Source organism: Cherax quadricarinatus, chromosome 20, assembly GCF_038502225.1.
Source record: "Cherax quadricarinatus isolate ZL_2023a chromosome 20, ASM3850222v1, whole genome shotgun sequence".
NCBI classification, from domain to species: domain Eukaryota; kingdom Metazoa; phylum Arthropoda; class Malacostraca; order Decapoda; family Parastacidae; genus Cherax; species Cherax quadricarinatus.
The window spans coordinates 44458311-44476545 of NC_091311.1; the positions used below are offsets into that span (position 1 = coordinate 44458311).

The 18235-nt window shown below is 38.5% G+C and overlaps 1 protein-coding gene across 1 annotated transcript in view; it reads right to left on the reverse strand.

Annotated features, from left to right (window-relative positions):
- Positions 1–701: 701 nt before the first annotated feature.
- Positions 702–18235, reverse strand: part of LOC128703813 (uncharacterized) — a 74118-nt gene continuing 56584 nt past the window's right edge. Inside the window, exons 11-12 of the mRNA XM_070087042.1 lie at positions 15379–15517; positions 702–9216 (exon numbers count right to left, since the gene is read on the reverse strand). Of these exons, the coding sequence (XP_069943143.1) occupies positions 3090–9216; positions 15379–15517 (6266 nt within the window). The 3' untranslated portion in view covers positions 702–3089. The remainder of the gene's footprint in view (positions 9217–15378; positions 15518–18235) is intronic.

The window sequence follows — 18235 nt, forward strand, 5'->3', positions numbered from 1 at the left end:
ATTACAGTGTTTTCGGTGCTGTTTCTGGAAAATAAGTGACCATGGGCCCCAAGAAAGCTTCTAGTGCCAACCGTACACCAATAAGGGTGAGAATTCCCATTGAAATGAAGAAAGAGATCATTGATAAGTATGAAAGTGGAGTGCGTATCGCCGACCTAGTCAAGTTGTACAAGAAACCCCAATCAACCATCGCTACTATTGTGGGCACCAGAAAGACAATCAAGGAAGCTGTTCTTGCCAAAGGTTTAACTGTGTTTTCGAAACAAAGATCGCAAGTGATGGAAGATGTTGAGAGACTCTTATTGGTGTGGATAAATGAAAAACAGCTAGCAGGAGATAGCGTCTCTCAAGCGATCATATGTGAAAAGGCTAGGAAGTTGCATGAGGATTTAATTAAAAAAATGCCTGCAACTAGTGATGATGTGAGTGAATTTAAGGCCAGCAAAGGTTGGTTTGAGAGATTTAAGAAGCGTAGTGGCATCCATAGTGTGATAAGGCATGGTGAGGCTGCCAGTTCGGACCACAAAGCGGCTGAAAAATATGTGCAGGAATTCAAGGAGTACATAGACAGTGAAGGACTGAAACCTGAACAAGTGTTTAATTGTGATGAAACAGGCCTGTTCTGGAAGAAAATGCCAAGCAGGACCTACATTACTCAGGAGGAAAAGGCACTCCCAGGACATAAGCCTATGAAAGACAGGCTTACTCTTCTCATGTGTGCCAATGCTACTGGTGATTGCAAAGTGAAGCCTTTATTAGTGTATCACTCTGAAACTCCCAGAGCGTTCAGGCAAAAGAATGTCCTCAAGGATAATTTGTGTGTGCTGTGGAGGGCAAACAGTAAGGCATGGGTCACTAGGGACTTTTTCTATAACTGGTTACACCATGCATTTGCCCCCAATGTGAAAGATTACCTAACTGAAAAGAAATTAGAACTTAAGTGCCTCCTGGTGTTAGACAATGCCCCTGGTCATCCTACAGACGTGGCAGAGCGACTTTATGGGGACATGAGTTTCATTAAGGTGAAGTTTTTGCCTCCTAATACCACTCCTCTCCTGCAGCCCATGGACCAGCAGGTTATTGCAAACTTCAAAAAACTGTACACAAAAGCTCTGTTTGAAAGGTGCTTTGTAGTGACCTCAGAAACTCAACTGACTCTAAGAGAGTTTTGGAGAGATCACTTTAATATCCTCAATTGTGTAAACCTTATAGGTAAGGCTTGGGAGGGAGTGACTAAGAAGACCTTGAACTCTGCTTGGAAGAAACTGTGGCCAGAATGTGTAGACAAAAGGGATTTTGAAGGGTTTGAGGCTAACCCTGAGATGATTATGCCACTTGAGGAATCCATTGTGGCATTGGGAAAGTCCTTGGGGTTGGAGGTTAGTGGGGAGGATGTGGAAGAGTTGGTGGAGGAGGACAATGAAGAACTAACCACTGATGAGCTGATAGATCAACTTCAAGAGCAAGAGGCCAGACCTGGGGAAACTGGTTCAGAGGAGGGGAGAGAGAAATTGAAGAAGTTGCCTACTACAAAGATTAAGGAAATCTGTGCAAAGTGGCTTGAAGTGCAAACCTTCATGGATGAAAATCACCCTCACACAGCTATTGCAAGCCGTGCTGGTGATTATTACACTGACAATGTTGTGAAACACTTTAGGCAAGTCATAAAGGAACGAGAGGTACAGGCCACTATGGACAGATATCTTGTGCGAAAGAAGTCCAGTGACTCTGAAGCTGGCCCTAGTGGCATTAAAAGAAGAAGGGAAGTAACCCCAGAAAAGGACTTGCTACCTCAAGTCCTAATGGAAGGGGATTCCCCTTCTAAACACTAACACTCTCTCTCCCCTCCTCCCATCCCATCAATCATCACCAGATCTTCAATAAAAGTAAGTGTCATGTAAGTGTGCATGCCTTTTTCAGTTTGTGTGTATTAAAATTAACATTTCATGTGGTAAAAAATTTTTTTTTCATACTTTTGGGTGTCTTGCACGGATTAATTTTATTTCCATTATTTCTTATGGGGAAAATTCATTCACATAACGATTATTTCGCATAACAATTACCCCTCTTGCACGGATTAAAATCGTTAACCGGGGGTCCACTGTACAATAGTTCAAAAAGAATATAATGCAAATGGTATCACATTTCCATAAAAAATAATATAAAAATATGCCATATTCTATCTGAAAACTTCCTCTTTTGGAAATAAAAGGTAGCAATATCAACAAGATGTGACAAAAAGAGCCTTATGTCTTAATTTGTGCATATGTCTCTTTTACTACACTTCATGTTTTACTAAGTGCCATCCTTTAAAATAAAAAATAAGTCACAATACAGAACCATGGCTGGAACAGTTTATCCCCTCAAGGAGCAGCGCTGTATAACCCTTGTCAGTTTAGCGCTTTCCTTGATTATAAAAATAATAATAATCCCCTCAAGGAAGGTTCCTTGATGCTGGTGAGGGGCTCTTGATCTAGGGAATTGGATCTGTGCTCCAGTTCCCTGAATTAAGCCTGAATACCTTCCACATCCCCCCACAGGCCCTACATAATCCTACGGGTTTAGCGTTCCCCTTTGATTATAATAATAATAATAATGGAACAGTTTACAATTAACCCACACTGTGGAGAGGAAACCTAGACAATTTCAAAGAGGATGTGTAGTTGAGAGGGGATTCTAAGATGGGGTGAGAGCCTCTTAAGTCCTTCATAGTGAGCTAGTTATAAATCATTTAGAATCATTTTTTCTGTACATACTTTCATGTGAAGGAACAAATAAAATGTTTGCATAAAAGTTTGCACGAATAAGCCATCTCTTGATTGCAGTCCCAAGAAAAGTGTGTGAAACGAGGACTGCATAAGATGCATTTAAAGCTGGAAAAGGGTTTACTGGAAGGATAAAGTAGAGCTTGTGTGTGTATAAAAAATGAGTTGGTGCTGAAATTTTTGCATGACCAAGTAAATTAAACACTCACTGTAGTGTAACTAAAGCTGTACCATAAATTACCACAGTACACTACTGGTAATTGGTACATTATATTTTTTGTAAAATAAAAAATGAAACCAAATAATTACTTTATATGCTTGTGTTCATGAAAGCAACTCATCATTTGGGTTAAAAAGCTTATGATATTTTCCTCTAAATTTAGAAGCATTTTGCCATGGAGGAGATGGCTCACACTCTTTCCATTTCTGAGATAGTCTATGATTTGTGCTTAATAATCCAGCCTTTTTGTTAACTAAAGAACGTTTAAACTGAGAAAAACTGGAAGACATATCATTCAATTCAGGATGAACATACATCACAGACAAATCAGTTTTATTTTGTGACTCTGATTGTTGGTGTCTAGACTTTATTCTGTTTGTGGGAAATGAGTCTGAAATTGGTAAATTACTGAGTTCCTCATCATTACTGTTTGATGTCCTTGCTTCTGGATAATCAGAACATTTAATTTTACTTACAGAATCCTTGATCTTTCTCTTATTTGTTGCATATGAGTTATGGCTCTTGAATGAAACTGAGTTGCAAGTCTTTAATGTTTCACATAGATTAATGTTACTGCTCTTTGCACTGTATTCAGAAAATGGTTGTTTTGTAGTCTTTGACATAGATTTGTCTGTTGTAATACACTTATCTATGAAACCTTTATTTGATACTTTTCTGTCAAAATGTTCCTGATTCACAAAGCTTTTGTCTACATGACATACATTTTTAGCAGAAATTAGTGTCCTCTCTCTTCCACTATGTCCACTTTCACTTTCTAAAATGTTTGCAACATCACTGGATGAATACAATTTCTTACTCATCTTTCTTGCTAGTTCTCTATCATAATCTGGCATGCAAAGCCTTTCAGGAACCTTATTTCTTTCCTCTTCAAAAACTGGCTTAATGCTCTTCTCTTCTCTTATCTTTACTTTAGTAGTTCTAGTCTTAATTTTATTTTTATTTTTTGAAATCATATTAAAGGTTACATCCTGCTTAATATCCTCCTTTACATTACAAATTTGTTTCTTAGTTTCCTCTTGAAAATGATTATAATCATCAGCTCTTTGTATGACCTCCACATTAAATCCATTATTATATGGCTGTGTGAAGTTCCTCTTAATACCAGTGTGAATTTTTCTCCTCTTTAGTTTACTCTCAGGCCTGTGTGAAGAACCAATAATAGATTTCAAACCCTTAACTGATTTTATACCACTATGAATTTTCTTTTTCTTTTTTACTACACCGTTCAATTTCTGTTTAGAGCCTTTCTTTGATAATTCATTACTTTCCAGATATCCAGATTTCTCAGTTTCACTAATCAAATGCAACTGTAATGATTTTCTCTTCCTTTCTTTACACTGAGGTTCACTACTGGACTCAGGCAGCTGAATACTACTTAGCTCACCAACTATTTTATTACGAGACTTACTTTTCCTCTTAATGCCATGACTTGGCTTAGTGCTGCTACTGTCTATTTCTTCACTTCTATCACAACAAATATCAGGTTTTTCATTATTCAGGGTTATTTTATCTCTCACTGCCTTGTTTTCTATTTCCTGAACTATAACCACATTTAGCAGATATGGTTCATGTGAATCTTTCTTTTTCTTCTTGTGTTTTTTTGATTCTTTTGTATCCTCATCTAGACATGATTCTTCTGCATCTTTAATTTTGTTGATGCTTTTCTTCTTCTTCTCTTTCCTTTGTTTTTCTGACTCTTCTACACCCTCATCAAATACATACGATTCTTCTGAATCCCATCTTTTGTTGGTATCTTTCTTATGATTGATGGACTTTTGAGCAGCCTCATCAATTAGATACAATTCTTCATACTTTCTTTTCTTCTTTTGCTTTAGCTTCTGGAACTCTTCTTCACCCTCATCAAAAATACAGATCACTTCTGATCTCTTCTGATTGTCTGACTCTCCTGCAACTTTTTTAAACAAACAAGATTCTTTTGAATCTCTCCTCTTGCTCTTTTTTTGTTTCACAAATTCCACAGCAACATCTGATAGACACAATTTTTTTGAACCTGTTTTCTCATTCTTCTGATTTTTTAAGTCTTCTGCAACTTCATCCAATAAACCTGGATTACCTGAATCTCTCCCTTTGTGGTTTTCCTGTTTTATGAATTCTTCTGCAACATCATCATATGGACACGATTCTTTTAAATATTGTTTCTTCTGCTTTTTTGACTTTGGTGCAATCTCATCAGATAGACATGATATACTTGAATCTCTCCTTTTGCTCTTCTTTTGTTCTTTGCATTTTTCTGAAACCTCATTGAATAGACACAATTCTTTTGCATTTCTCTTTTTGTTTGTCTGTTTTACAGAGAGTTGAAAAGCCTCATCAAATGTACACAATTCTCCTGAATTTCCCCTTTTGTTATTGTTCTGCTTTTCAGATTTTCCTTCAGCCTCATTTAATAAACATAACTCATTGGTCACACTTGTATTTCCATTCTCTTCATGAATTTTGTTTTCTATAGCTTTTAATTTCCTCTTTGATACCTTTTTTACTACTAAATTATCTTCCCTATCATCAAAAGTTTCCAGGTGTATCAATCTATGTTTATCATTCAGTGGATCAAGTGCATCATGGCTGTTATTCTGAACAGTCTCAAGTAGGCTACTAAATGATTCAGAAAAGACAATATTACTACTTCTGTCCTCATTATCAGCTGGAGTTTCACAGCTTGTATAACACTTAGCAATAGTCTTAACTTTCTTTTTCAATTGTCTTCTGAGCACAGGTTTCTTGTATGAATTATTTTCACATGGCCTACATTCTAGTTTGGATTGTAAATTGTCTTCTTTATAAAATTTTTGGGGAAGTGGTAAATCTTCAATCCAAGAAAATGAAAAATCATTTTTTAGAGGTAGTTTCCTTTGTTTTACATCAGATTTATCACTATTACTGGTAACTTTTTCTTTATCTTTATGAATTATATTAGGATTATCAACATTAACATTTTTACACCCTGTTTTATTATTCAGAACACTTGCAGGAATTGGAAGGTCATCAAGAAACTGATTCCAATATTCTTTAGCTGAATATTTATTCTTGGTCCTCACTCTCTGAAGCATTTGTTTTCCTTTAGCCTCATCACCTTTTGTATTCTTAGTCTTTATTTCCTGAGTCCTCTGCTTTCTTTTGGCCTTGTCACTTTCTGTACTCTCATTCCTTACTTGCTGTGTCCTCAGCTCTCCTTCAACCTTATTACCTTTGGTATTCTGCCCAGAAGATGACCCTTCATTTTGAATTCTGTTTATATTATTTTCTATTTCAACATCAATAGAAATTTTATGTATGATGTCTTTACTTTTCGTATTTATGTCTCCTTCCGCATCACCTTCCATAACTACATCATTCTGTAAATCCCAATTACTTGAATTGCTATTTTCAATTGGTTCCCATGGTTCACAAAAAATTTTGATACCAGTGTCTTCCTGACAACAATTACCCTCCAAACATGTGTTAAAAATTTCATTATTCACTTCTTTCTTGGGAGAATCTTGATCACTTTGTATATGTTTATGTGAGACATGCTCCATCCTCATTTTCACCATGCTAGGTTTTTCACTTACTGTCTCAAGATGAAGAGGGTTCTGTGCTTCATCAATTTTCTTACTGGAAGACAAATCATGTAAGTTGACATTTAATGGTTCCATGCAATCAGTGTCAACAACACTAGTTTGTTCAGAGAAAAACTCCAGCTCTTCTTCATTTGTGAAATTTGTACCAGGCAAGAGTGTTACTTCCAAAATATTGTCCTCATCTACTTGAACTTTATTTGTCACAGAAGCATGAGGTGGCTGCTGTGATAATGGAAGAGGTGTTTCCTGTATTGATGGAAGAGAGGTGGTATCAAAGTCACTTCCAATCACACACTCATGCACAGTAATTTCATCTGATGAGCTACTACTTACAGCTTTATAATTAGATAGCTGTGTTTTGGTTGTAATGCTAGTTATCACATCTTGACTAGGGCCTACAAAATCTTCACTGTTACATGGTTCCTTCAGATTACCTTGATTTACTGCAGGTGTATCAAAAATTTGAGACTGGATAAGTCTTTCCAGTGCACTCTTTGCTGAGTGGAATTGATCTGAACTGTCATCACTGAACATATTTGGCCCTTGCTTAGGTGGAGTAACTAGTTGATGAAAATTATTATCAACACTCAAAGATGAACTGACAGATGCTAATGTTGCTAAGTGAGTGCTATGCAAAATGTCATTTTTTTCTTCCGTAATTGGCAGCTCTTCTGACTCGTTATCCAAGTATAATTCTTCTTCAGTTTTGCAAACATCAACAATATTCGTATTTATGTCTGCTGAGGGTAACAATGCCTGTGAACCTTGCAGGTCATGAACAGTAACTCGTTGAGCTGGAGTTATAAAGAAAAATGAACTCTTTACACTCTGCTGTGTTTCAGATACAATGTTTTCTTCCTGACTGTTTCCTGTCTGAGCATTACCAGAACATTGGTCATTTCTTAAGTTTTCAGTAATGAAACTGCCTTCATCACTGCTCTCTCTCTTGATTTGAGTGTTAATCTTTAACTCATCTGAAATGTCGCTCTCTTTTCTTAAAGACAAACTAAGGGTTTCAGGAACAATGTGAGTACCATTATCAATAAATTCTGCACTTAAATGATCAAGTGTTTCACCATTGCTTACATGGCTTCTGTTAAAATCGTTATGACTAGAAGCTATGTAAGCATCAGGATCTACAAGTTCTGGTAGTTGTGTAAACTGGAAACACATACTGTCATCAACTTTTTCAGAATTTCCTTGGGAAAAGCTGTGCTCTTGCTTTTGGGAGATTTCTGCTTCATAATTGCTAGACTGACACTCTCTTTGACCACAGGTTATGAAATATTCTCTTTCCTCACTTTCAACCCCTGAAGTCAAAACATTCTCTTCAGAATCTCTGGCAAGCTTATTCTGGTCTTTGTTTGTGTCACTGTTATATATTTTAGAATTCTGAACTACATTTATATCAACATGACATTCATGGAGTACATTATTTTCACAATCCTGACAACTAACAGCATTGGATACATTTTCAGTGTGAGGATCTGGTGACTGACTGTGACCAAATTTTATCCCACTAGGCATATCACAATATTTAACTTCATCTGGATAACTCTGGTTGGTTATATCACAGTCCTCATTTGAGGGAGTACCTTCATCAAAACAAGTAAGTAAATTGTCAGCTAAGGTGCATGTGTAATGAGACTGAGGATTGCATGTGACATCCTCTTCAAACTCCATGGCCAGGTCTCTACTTTGGTGTTCTTGGTTTGGAGATGTTTGAAAAGGGGCTACCACAGTCTTTTCCTTACCTCTATTCATTTCCAAGCTTAATTTATCATCCTTGTCTTTGGAAACACTTTTGCTCTGGAAACAAGTATATTCTTCCTCAGGCTCAGAGACTGTACATAATTCTAACTTATCACCATTATTACTATTACTATTATTATTATTTAGAGAGAAGTTATGGGATTCAAAACTGAGCCTTTGAATTGTTTCAGGAGCATAATGATGTACTTCCTGCTCTTGTCCCAATTTCTTCTTAACACTGTTTAAATGATGTAAAACAGTTTCTTTTCCTCCCTGTAACCTTGTTGTAACTTTTTCTTCTGACATTTCTTGAGCTACTGTATTTTGAGAAAATTTTTTGGAGTATATTTCATCACTCCCAATTGTGCTCTGAGTTTCACTTACATGCTGTTTTGTGTGATTAATGTAAAATTTTGTACACTTAACATCATTCTCCATACATAATGAATTAGTATCAACAACATCTTCCACAGGACTATCTATAAACTCAGTGAAACTTCCATTTTGGAGAGAATTTAATACTTTTGAAGAAATTGATGACATTGGTTTTTTTTTCCTAATCTGAGTACTTGTGATCAGGATATCTTGTTCATTAAAAGACACATCGGCACTATCCTTCTTATCAGTTAGTAAGCACTGTGAATATTGTAAATCCTCACTACCAGGGTAAGAACTGGAAAACACTTTACTTTCAAGAGAATTCACAGGCAATAGGTCTACATCCTTCTTTATCTTCAGTTGGTCCTTAGTTGATGTACACTCTTCAGCACTGCTACTGTTAGAGTTTTCAGCTGGTAGACATACACTTGTGTGCACCTGGGACAAACCTCCCTTGTAAGGGTCGCTCGTCTTATCAGTTTCGTTTCCATCATGTCGAACCCTAAACACAGAAAGAAAGAAAGTAATACATAAGAAACATTTATATATACTTATAATATTCTAATTTTTTTTTTTAAAAACATCGGCCACAGGGTGACCCAAAAAAGAAAGAAACACTTTCACCATAATTCATACCTAATCACTGTCTTTGCAAAGATGCTCAGATACAACAGTTCAGCTGTCAGTCCAAACAGCAAATATCCCAAACCCCTCCTTTACAGTGTAAGCGTTGTATTTCCCACCTCCAGGACTCAAGTGCGGCTAACCAGTTTTCCTGAATCCCTTTACAAAATATTACCCTGCTCACACTCCAACAGCTCATCAAGTCCCAAAAACCATTTGTCTCCATTCACTCCTATCTAACATGCTCAAACATGCCTGCTGTATGTCCAAGCCCCTTGCACACAGAACCTCTTTTACTCCCTCCCCCCATTCTTCCCCTCCACTATAGATTTATATACCCTCCAAGTTATCCTATTTTGCTCCATCCTCTCTAAATGACCTAACCATCTCAATAACCCCTCCTCAGCCCTCTGAATAATACTTTTAGTAACTCCACACCTCCTCCAATTTCCACACTATGAATTCTCTGCATAATATTTACACCACACATTGCTCTTTGACACGACATCTCCACTTTAGATAAAAGGTTTTCTTCTTTTTATTTTTAGTAAGCTGTACAGGAAAAGGAGTTACTAGCCCACTGCTCCTGGTATTTTAGATGACTTTTACAACATGCATGGCTTATGGAGCAAAGATTCTTATTCCACTTTCCATGGATATGAAAGGAAAATAATAACAAGAATTATTAGTAGGTTGGTAGACAGCAACCACCCAGGGAAGTACTACCGTCCTGCCAGATGACTGTGAAACAGAAACCTGTAACTGTTTTGCATGATGGTAGGACTGCTGGTTTCTTTTTTCTGTCTCATAAACACGCTAGATAACAGGGATATCTTGCTACTCCTACTTACACTTTGGTCACACTTCACAGACACGCACATGCATATACATATATACATTCATCTAGGTTTTTCTCCTTTTTCTAAATAGCTCTTGTTCTTCTTTATTTCTTCAATTGTCCATGGGGAAGTGGAAAAGAATCTTTCCTCCGTAAGCCATGCATATCGTATGAGGCGACTAAAATGCCGGGAGCTAGTAACCCCTTCTCCTGTAGACATTTACTAAAAAAGAGAAGAAGAAAAACTTTATAAAACTGGGATGCTTGAATGTGCGTGGATGTAGTGCGGATGACAAGAAACAGATGATTGCTGATGTTATGAATGAAAAGAAGTTGGATGTCCTGGCCCTAAGTGAAACAAAGTTGAAGGGGGTAGGGGAGTTTCGGTGGGGGTAAATAAATGGGATTAAATCTGGAGTATCTGAGAGAGTTAGAGCAAAGGAAGGGGTAGCAGTAATGTTGAAGGATCAGTTATGGAAGGAGAAAAGAGAATATGAATGTGTAAATTCAAGAATTATGTGGATTAAAGTAAAGGTTGGATGTGAAAAGTGGGTCATAATAAGCATGTATGCACCTGGAGAAGAGAGGAATGCAGAGGAGAGAGAGAGAGATTTTGGGAGATGTTAAGTGAATGTATAGGAGCCTTTGAACCAAGTGAGAGAGTAATTGTGGTAGGGGACCTGAATGCTAAAGTAGGTGAAACTTTTAGAGAGGGTGTGGTAGGTAAGTTTGGGGTGCCAGGTGTAAATAATAATGGGAGCCCTTTGATTGAACTTCCTACAGAAAGGGGTTTAGTTATAGGTAATACATATTTTAAGAAAAAGAGGATAAATAAGTATACAAGATATGATGTAGGGCAAAATGACAGTAGTTTGTTGGATTATGTATTGGTAGATAAAAGACTATTGAGTAGACTTCAGGATGTACATGTTTATAGAGGGGCCACAGATATATCGGATCACTTTCTAGTTGTAGCTACACTGAGAGTAAAAGGTAGATGGGATACAAGGAGAATAGAAGCATCAGGGAAGAGAGAGGTGAAGGTTTATAAACTAAAAGAGGAGGCAGTTAGGGTAAGATATAAACAGCTATTGGAGGATAGATGGGCTAATGAGAGCATAGGCAATGGGGTCGAAGAGGTATGGGGCAGGTTTAAAAATGTAGTGTTAGAGTGTTCAGCAGAAGTTTGTGTTTACAGGAAAGTGGGTGTGGGAGGGAAGAGGAGCGATTGGTGGAATGATGATGTAAAGAGAGTAGTAAGGGAGAAAAAGTTAGCATATGAGAAGTTTTTACAAAGTAGAAGTGATGCAAGGAGGGAAGAGTATATGGAGATAAAGAGAGAGGTTAAGAGAGTGGTGAAGCAATGTAAAAAGAGAGCAAATGAGACAGTGGGTGAGATGTTATCAACAAATTTTGTTGAAAATAAGAAAAAGTTTTGGAGTGAGATTAACAAGTTAAGGAAGCCTAGAGAACAAATGTATTTGTCAGTTAAAAATAGGAGAGGAGAGTTATTAAATGGAGAGTTAGAGATATTGGGAAGATGGAGGGAATATTTTGAGGAATTGTTAAATGTTGACGAAGATAGGGAAGCTGTGATTTCGTGTATAGGGCAAGGAGGAATAACATCTTGTATGAGTGAGGAAGAGCCAGTTGTGAGTGTGGGGGAAGTTCGTGAGGCAGTAGGTAAAATGAAAGGGGGTAAGGCAGCCGGGATTGATGGGATAAAGATAGAAATCTTAAAAGCAGGTGGGGATATAGTTTTGGAGTGGTTGGTGCAATTATTTAATAAATGTATGGAAGAGGGTAAGGTACCTAGGGATTGGCAGAGAGCATGCATAGTTCCTTTGTATAAAGGCAAAGGGGACAAAAGAGAGTGCAAATATTATAGGGGGATAAGTCTGTTGAGTATACCTGGTAAAGTGTATGGTAGAGCTATTATTGAAAGAATTAGGAGTAAGACAGAGAATAGGATAGCAGATGAACAAGGAGGCTTTAGGAAAGGTAGGGGGTGTGTGGACCAGGTGTTTACAGTGAAACATATAAGTGAACAGTATTTAGATAAGGCTAAAGAGGTCTTTGTGGCATTTATGGATTTGGAAAAGGCGTATGACAGGGTGGATAGGGGGGCAATGTGGCAGATGTTGCAGGTGTATGGTGTAGGAGGTAGGTTACTGAAAGCAGTGAAGAGTTTTTACGAGGATAGTGAGGCTCAAGTTAGAGTATGTAGGAAAGAGGGAAATTATTTCCCAGTAAAAGTAGGCCTTAGAAAAGGATGTGTGATGTCACCGTGGTTGTTTAATATATTTATAGATGGGATTGTAAGAGAAGTAAATGCGAGGGTCTTGGCAAGAGGTGTGGAGTTGAAAGATAAAGAATCACACATAAAGTGGGAGTTGTCACAGTTGCTCTTTGCTGATGACACTGTGCTCTTGGGAGATTCTGAAGAGAAGTTGCAGAGATTGGTGGGTGAATTTGGTAGGGTGTGCAAAAGAAGAAAATTAAAAGTGAATACAGGAAAGAGTAAGGTTATGAGGATAACAAAAAGATTAGGTGATGAAAGATTGGATATCAGATTGGAGGGAGAGAGTATGGAGGAGGTGAATGTATTCAGATATTTGGGAGTGGACGTGTCAGCGGATGGGTCTATGAAAGATGAGGTGAATCATAGAATTGATGAGGGAAAAGGGTGAGTGGTGCACTTAGGAGTCTGTGGAGACAAAGAACTTTGTCCTTGGAGGCAAAGAGGGGAATGTATGAGAGTATAGTTTTACCAACGCTCTTACATGGGTGTGAAGCATGGGTGATGAATGTTGCAGCGAGGAGAAGGCTGGAGGCAGTGGAGATGTCATGTCTGAGAGCAATGTGTGGTGTGAATATAATGCAGAGAATTCGTAGTTTGGAAGTTAGGAGGAGGTGCGGGATTACCAAAACTGTTGTCCAGAGGGCTGAGGAAGGGTTGTTGAGGTGGTTCGGACATGTAGAGAGAATGAAGCGAAACAGAGTGACTTCATGAGTGTATCAGTCTGTAGTGGAAGGAAGGCGGAGTAGGGGTCGGCCTAGGAAAGGTTGGAGGGAGGGGGTAAAGGAGGTTTTGCGTGCGAGGGGCTTGGACTTCCAGCAGGCATGCGTGAGCGTGTTTGATAGGAGTGAATGGAGACAAATGGTTTTTAATACTTGACGTGCTGTTGGAGTGTGAGCAAAGTAACATTTATGAAGGAGTTCAGGGAAACCGGCAGGCTGGACTTGAGTCCTGGAGATGGGAAGTACAGTGCCTGCACTCTGAAGGAGGGGTGTTAATGTTGCAGTTTAAAAACTGTAGTGTAAAGCACCCTTCTGGCAAGACAGTGATGGAGTGAATGATGGTGAAAGTTTTTCTTTTTCAGGCCACCCTGCCTTGGTGGGAATCGGCCAGTGTGATAAAAAAAAAATTTTAAAAAACAAAGAAAACTCAGATGAGTGTGTATACATAAACATGTACATTAATGTGCAGTGTGGCCTAAGTGTAAGTAAAAAGTAGCAAGACATACCTGTTATCGTGTGTGTTTATGAGACAGAAAACAACACTAGCACTCCTACCATCATGCAAAACACATACAGGTTTCTGTCTGACACTCACTTGGCAGGACAGTAGTACCTCCCTGTGTGGTCACTGTCTACCAACCTACTACGTACTTTTATTGAACTATAATTACTGAACTCAATATAAAGAAGCAAGGAACGTTTCTGACAGCATTTGACAATTTTTATTATGATGGGTGCTTTATTATCCCACCATAAATGGGACATACAAGAAAGTGGAAAATATAACACTTTATAATATGCAGTGCCCAAAATGACTGGAAAAACAAGTAAAAAATTATACAATATGACTATAAATGACTCCATGGGAAGGTGGATCAGAATTCTTCCTACGTAAGCCATGCGTGTAGTAAAAGGTGACTAAAATGCCTGGAGCAAAGGGCTAGTAACCCCTTCTCCTGTATGTACAGTTTCTCCCACTTAATGACAGAGTTCTGTTCCTAAGATCACGTCGGTAAATGAATGCGTCGCTAAGTGAGGAGCATACTATAATGGTAGTAGGTTTGTGTCTACTATCTTTGATATTATTTTATAGTCACCCTTGCACCATTTACAAAATTTTTAGTACATTTTTAAATGTTTATACAGTAGTGTACTGTATAGTGTAATAAACAGAATAGAGGAAATCAGCTCTAATATACATTATTTAGGTATGCATATTGGTCAGAGAGCCCGTCGTAAGTCCAAGTCATCGGTAAACGAATACGCCACTAAGTGAGGAGAGGCTGTATTACTAAATTTAAAAGGAGAAACTTCCGTTTTTCCTTTTGGACCACCCTGCCTCAGTGGGATACAGCTGGCTTGTTGAAGGAAGAAAGACTATAAATGAGCAGTAACTTTTGAAATCCATTCTTTGAACAGAAGACATACAGTATACAGTATATCCTTGAGTAACAAGTGGGATGCTTAACCCTTTCACTGTCTCTTACAGAGATCTAAGTTATTTATTATTGATTCATATTCACTGAATTTATTTTATTCTGAATGTCACTAATGTCTTACATGCATGCATGTAAAATACTAGTCCATCTAGATGTAAGTTAGGTTTAAGTTTGCCTGAAATGCTCTGCATAACCTATAATTTCTACTGTATCATCTGTTGAATTTAATGGTTCTGTACAGCAAAACAGGTCTTTAACATACAGTCCTACTTCCTGCAACCTATTTACTCTGACTATCCACTTTTACAATTTCTTTAGTGGCAACACGGGAAAATGCCTCAACGGCCCTAGAACACTAATTTAAACTGGCCACAACACTAAACTCTATATTCTTACATTTTTACTTATGAAAAAGTGTACTGCTATTTCTTTGGTGTTTGTAGAAACACACAGACACACTTTATGAGTTCACTCCCACATTTCCAGTGCTCTATCACCTCGGTGTCTGGCAAAAAAAAAAATGCTAATTGTCCAGAGCTCACACAACACACTTCACACTGGATGTCCAATGTATAAATGAGTTAAGTAGTTGCCCATGGGCAAATATTTAGGGTGTCCTATGTATTTCATCGTGTGTCTTTAACCACAACTTGTATCATATATATATTAGGTCTTCACTGTAATGAAATTACTTATAGTAGTGCTACAATACTGGCATCTAAAACTGTATTCAAATTCTTACCTTCTTCTTAAGTCCAAATAGCTGATGAATTTATCCAAGAAAGGACCAGAATAGCATATAGAAACATCCAATTCAACTGCTAATGTCCTGTAGCCATTTGTTCGCAAGATGTTTTCAATTTTCATTACATAATCCACTCCTGAAAAGTGTATATGCAAACACAGATGTTAATAGAAATAGTCTTTCATCCACTTACACATTTTTTTTTTAACATGCTGGCCGTGTTCTACTGAGGCAGGGTGATCTGAAAAAGAAACACCTTCATCATTATTCACAATATCACTGTCTTGCCAGAGGCGCACAGGTACGACAGTTTAGATGTCACTCCAAACAGTGACTATCCCAAATCCCTCCTTTAGACTGCAGGCACTGTACTTCCATATTAAACTCTATTAAAATGATAATGAGCTCCAAGTGATAATTAAGTGCTAGCAACAAATTGAAGCATAATGCTTCAATGCCCGTAAATCAAAAGCTTCTTACCTGTTGCCATGTTTTGTTCTTTTTTTTTTTTTGAAAGAAAAAAAAATTTTTTATTATTTATTATCACACCGGCCTAAAGGCAGGGTGAAATAGAAAACTTTTTTCACTAACTGTCTTGCAATGACACTACCTAAACTACAAACACCCCTTTCAGAGTGCAGGCATGTAATCTACAGAATTAAGCAGGCATGAAATTGGACAAAATTGCTGTTGTAATTTTGCCCACTTTGAGGCTTATTTTAGGCTAATTCCAGTGCTCAAACTACCCCTGAAACCCTCTCCAGGTAAACCCATTTATCAGCAATTTCCCTGTTATGCCTTCTATATTAGCCAATGGTCACATGAAATTACCCATCCAACCATCAAAACTACATATTGAAGTACCAGAAAATTAGTAATTTGGCCAATTTTACACTACTTTTAACCCTTTGAGGGTTTTGGACGTACTAGTACGTCTTACGCGTAGGGGTTTTTGACGTACTAGTACGCACAAATTCTAGAGCCGTCAAATCTCGCGGGAAAAGGCTGGTAGGCCTACATGTGAGAGAATGGGTCTGTGTGGTCGGTGTGCGCAGTAGAAAAAAAATCTGGGACCCAGTGGTGCATTGTGGGAACACCATCTTAGTAAACAATGTCCACCATGCCTCGCGGTAAGAAGCTCCTCACTCCTCGGCGAACTGGGACACTTTTGTTCCCCAGTGACAGTTCTAATACAGATGGAAGTGCCAGTGAAGATGAGTTTCAAGGTTTTGGTGAGGTTTTGACCGAAACTAATGACCATAATATCGGTAATAGTGAGGAAAACCCAGACGACCCTCAGCCTTCCACCTCTGGTGCTGGGTCGTCTTGTTCACGTTCAGTTGTACCAGAATCCAAGAGGAAACTTCTATTTTCCCAAATCCTAGACTCAGATGAGAGCATGGGTGATGATAGTGATAGTGAATATGAACTACAAGCTCTTCAAACTAGTTCCAGTAGTGATAGTGAAGTGCAATATTCCCCAGTGAAGCGTCAGTATATACGACGATATATGCGCTCTGGTAGTGTGCCATATGCTATTCCAAGGGAAAGGAGTGCATCTTGGAGTACATCCCGTGGCTGTACAACAGAAACAGAGAGTGAAAATGACGATGATACTGTTGCAATTGGGATGGAAAATGTGCATGGTGGTAGTGGTGCCGGCGGTGAGGCACCAGCAGTGGGCCATGCTGCCACCCACGCCGCTGCCTCAGCTGATCTACAACAAAGGCCACCATCCCCCACCCACCCACCACACCAGCCTTCACAACCACAACCTCCACAACCACAACCACCTGTCATTGTTCAGTACCCACCAGCAGACCGCACCTGGGATTGGCAGGAAGCTGTCAATTTTGTTCCAAATGCCCACCAGTTTGATGACAGCCAAAGTGGAATACGGCCATCTTGTACACTTGGGAACAATGCCACTGAACTGGATGTTTCGAGTTATTCTTTGACGAACCACTGATGGAAAGTATTGTCATGGAAAGCAACACATACTACGAGTACACCATGGCAAACACATTACTTTCACCAAAATCATGTCTACACCAGTGGAAGGAGGCAACTGTGGATGAGATGTATCTTTTCTTTGCCGCAATAATGCTTATGCCACGTGTGTATAAGCACAAAGTGAAATCATACTGGTCAACAGACCGCCTGATTGCAACCCCAGGTTTCAGTGATATAATGCCAGTGAATCGATTTGTGCTAATGTTACGTATGCTTCATTTCTCAGACAAAACCAGGCCTGACAGAACTGACAGGTTATATAAGATTAGGAATGTATTTGTGCATCTGAAAGAGAAATTCAGTACGCACTTTTATCCCTTCATGAAGCTTGTAATTGACGAGTCTTTGATTCTGTTCAAAGGAAGACTCTCTTTCAAGCAGTACATACCAAGCAAGAGGAAACGCTTTGGTATAAAGTTGTTTGTGCTTTGTGATTGTTACAGTGGTCTGGTATTGGATATTATTGTGTACACTGGAAGTTATACATTGCAAAATACCAGGAAGTTATTGGGCATCTCAGGTGATGTAGTTAGAACAATGATAGAACCATACCTTGGTAAGGGGCATATATTATATACAGATAACTGTTACACAAGTCCCTCACTCAGTGATTTTTTGCGAGTGAACATGACAGATGTGTGTGGCACAGTGCGTGCAAATCGGAAACATATGCCCAGGTTTGACGCTGGCACTCGTAGAGGTGAGGTGCAGGCGTTTGCTGCCAATGACATCATGGCATTTCGGTGGCATGACAAACGAGATGTCACACTGTTGTCATCAGTTCACCCTAATGAAATGGCAGACAGTGGCAGGCAGCATAGAGAGAGCAATGAACCCATTC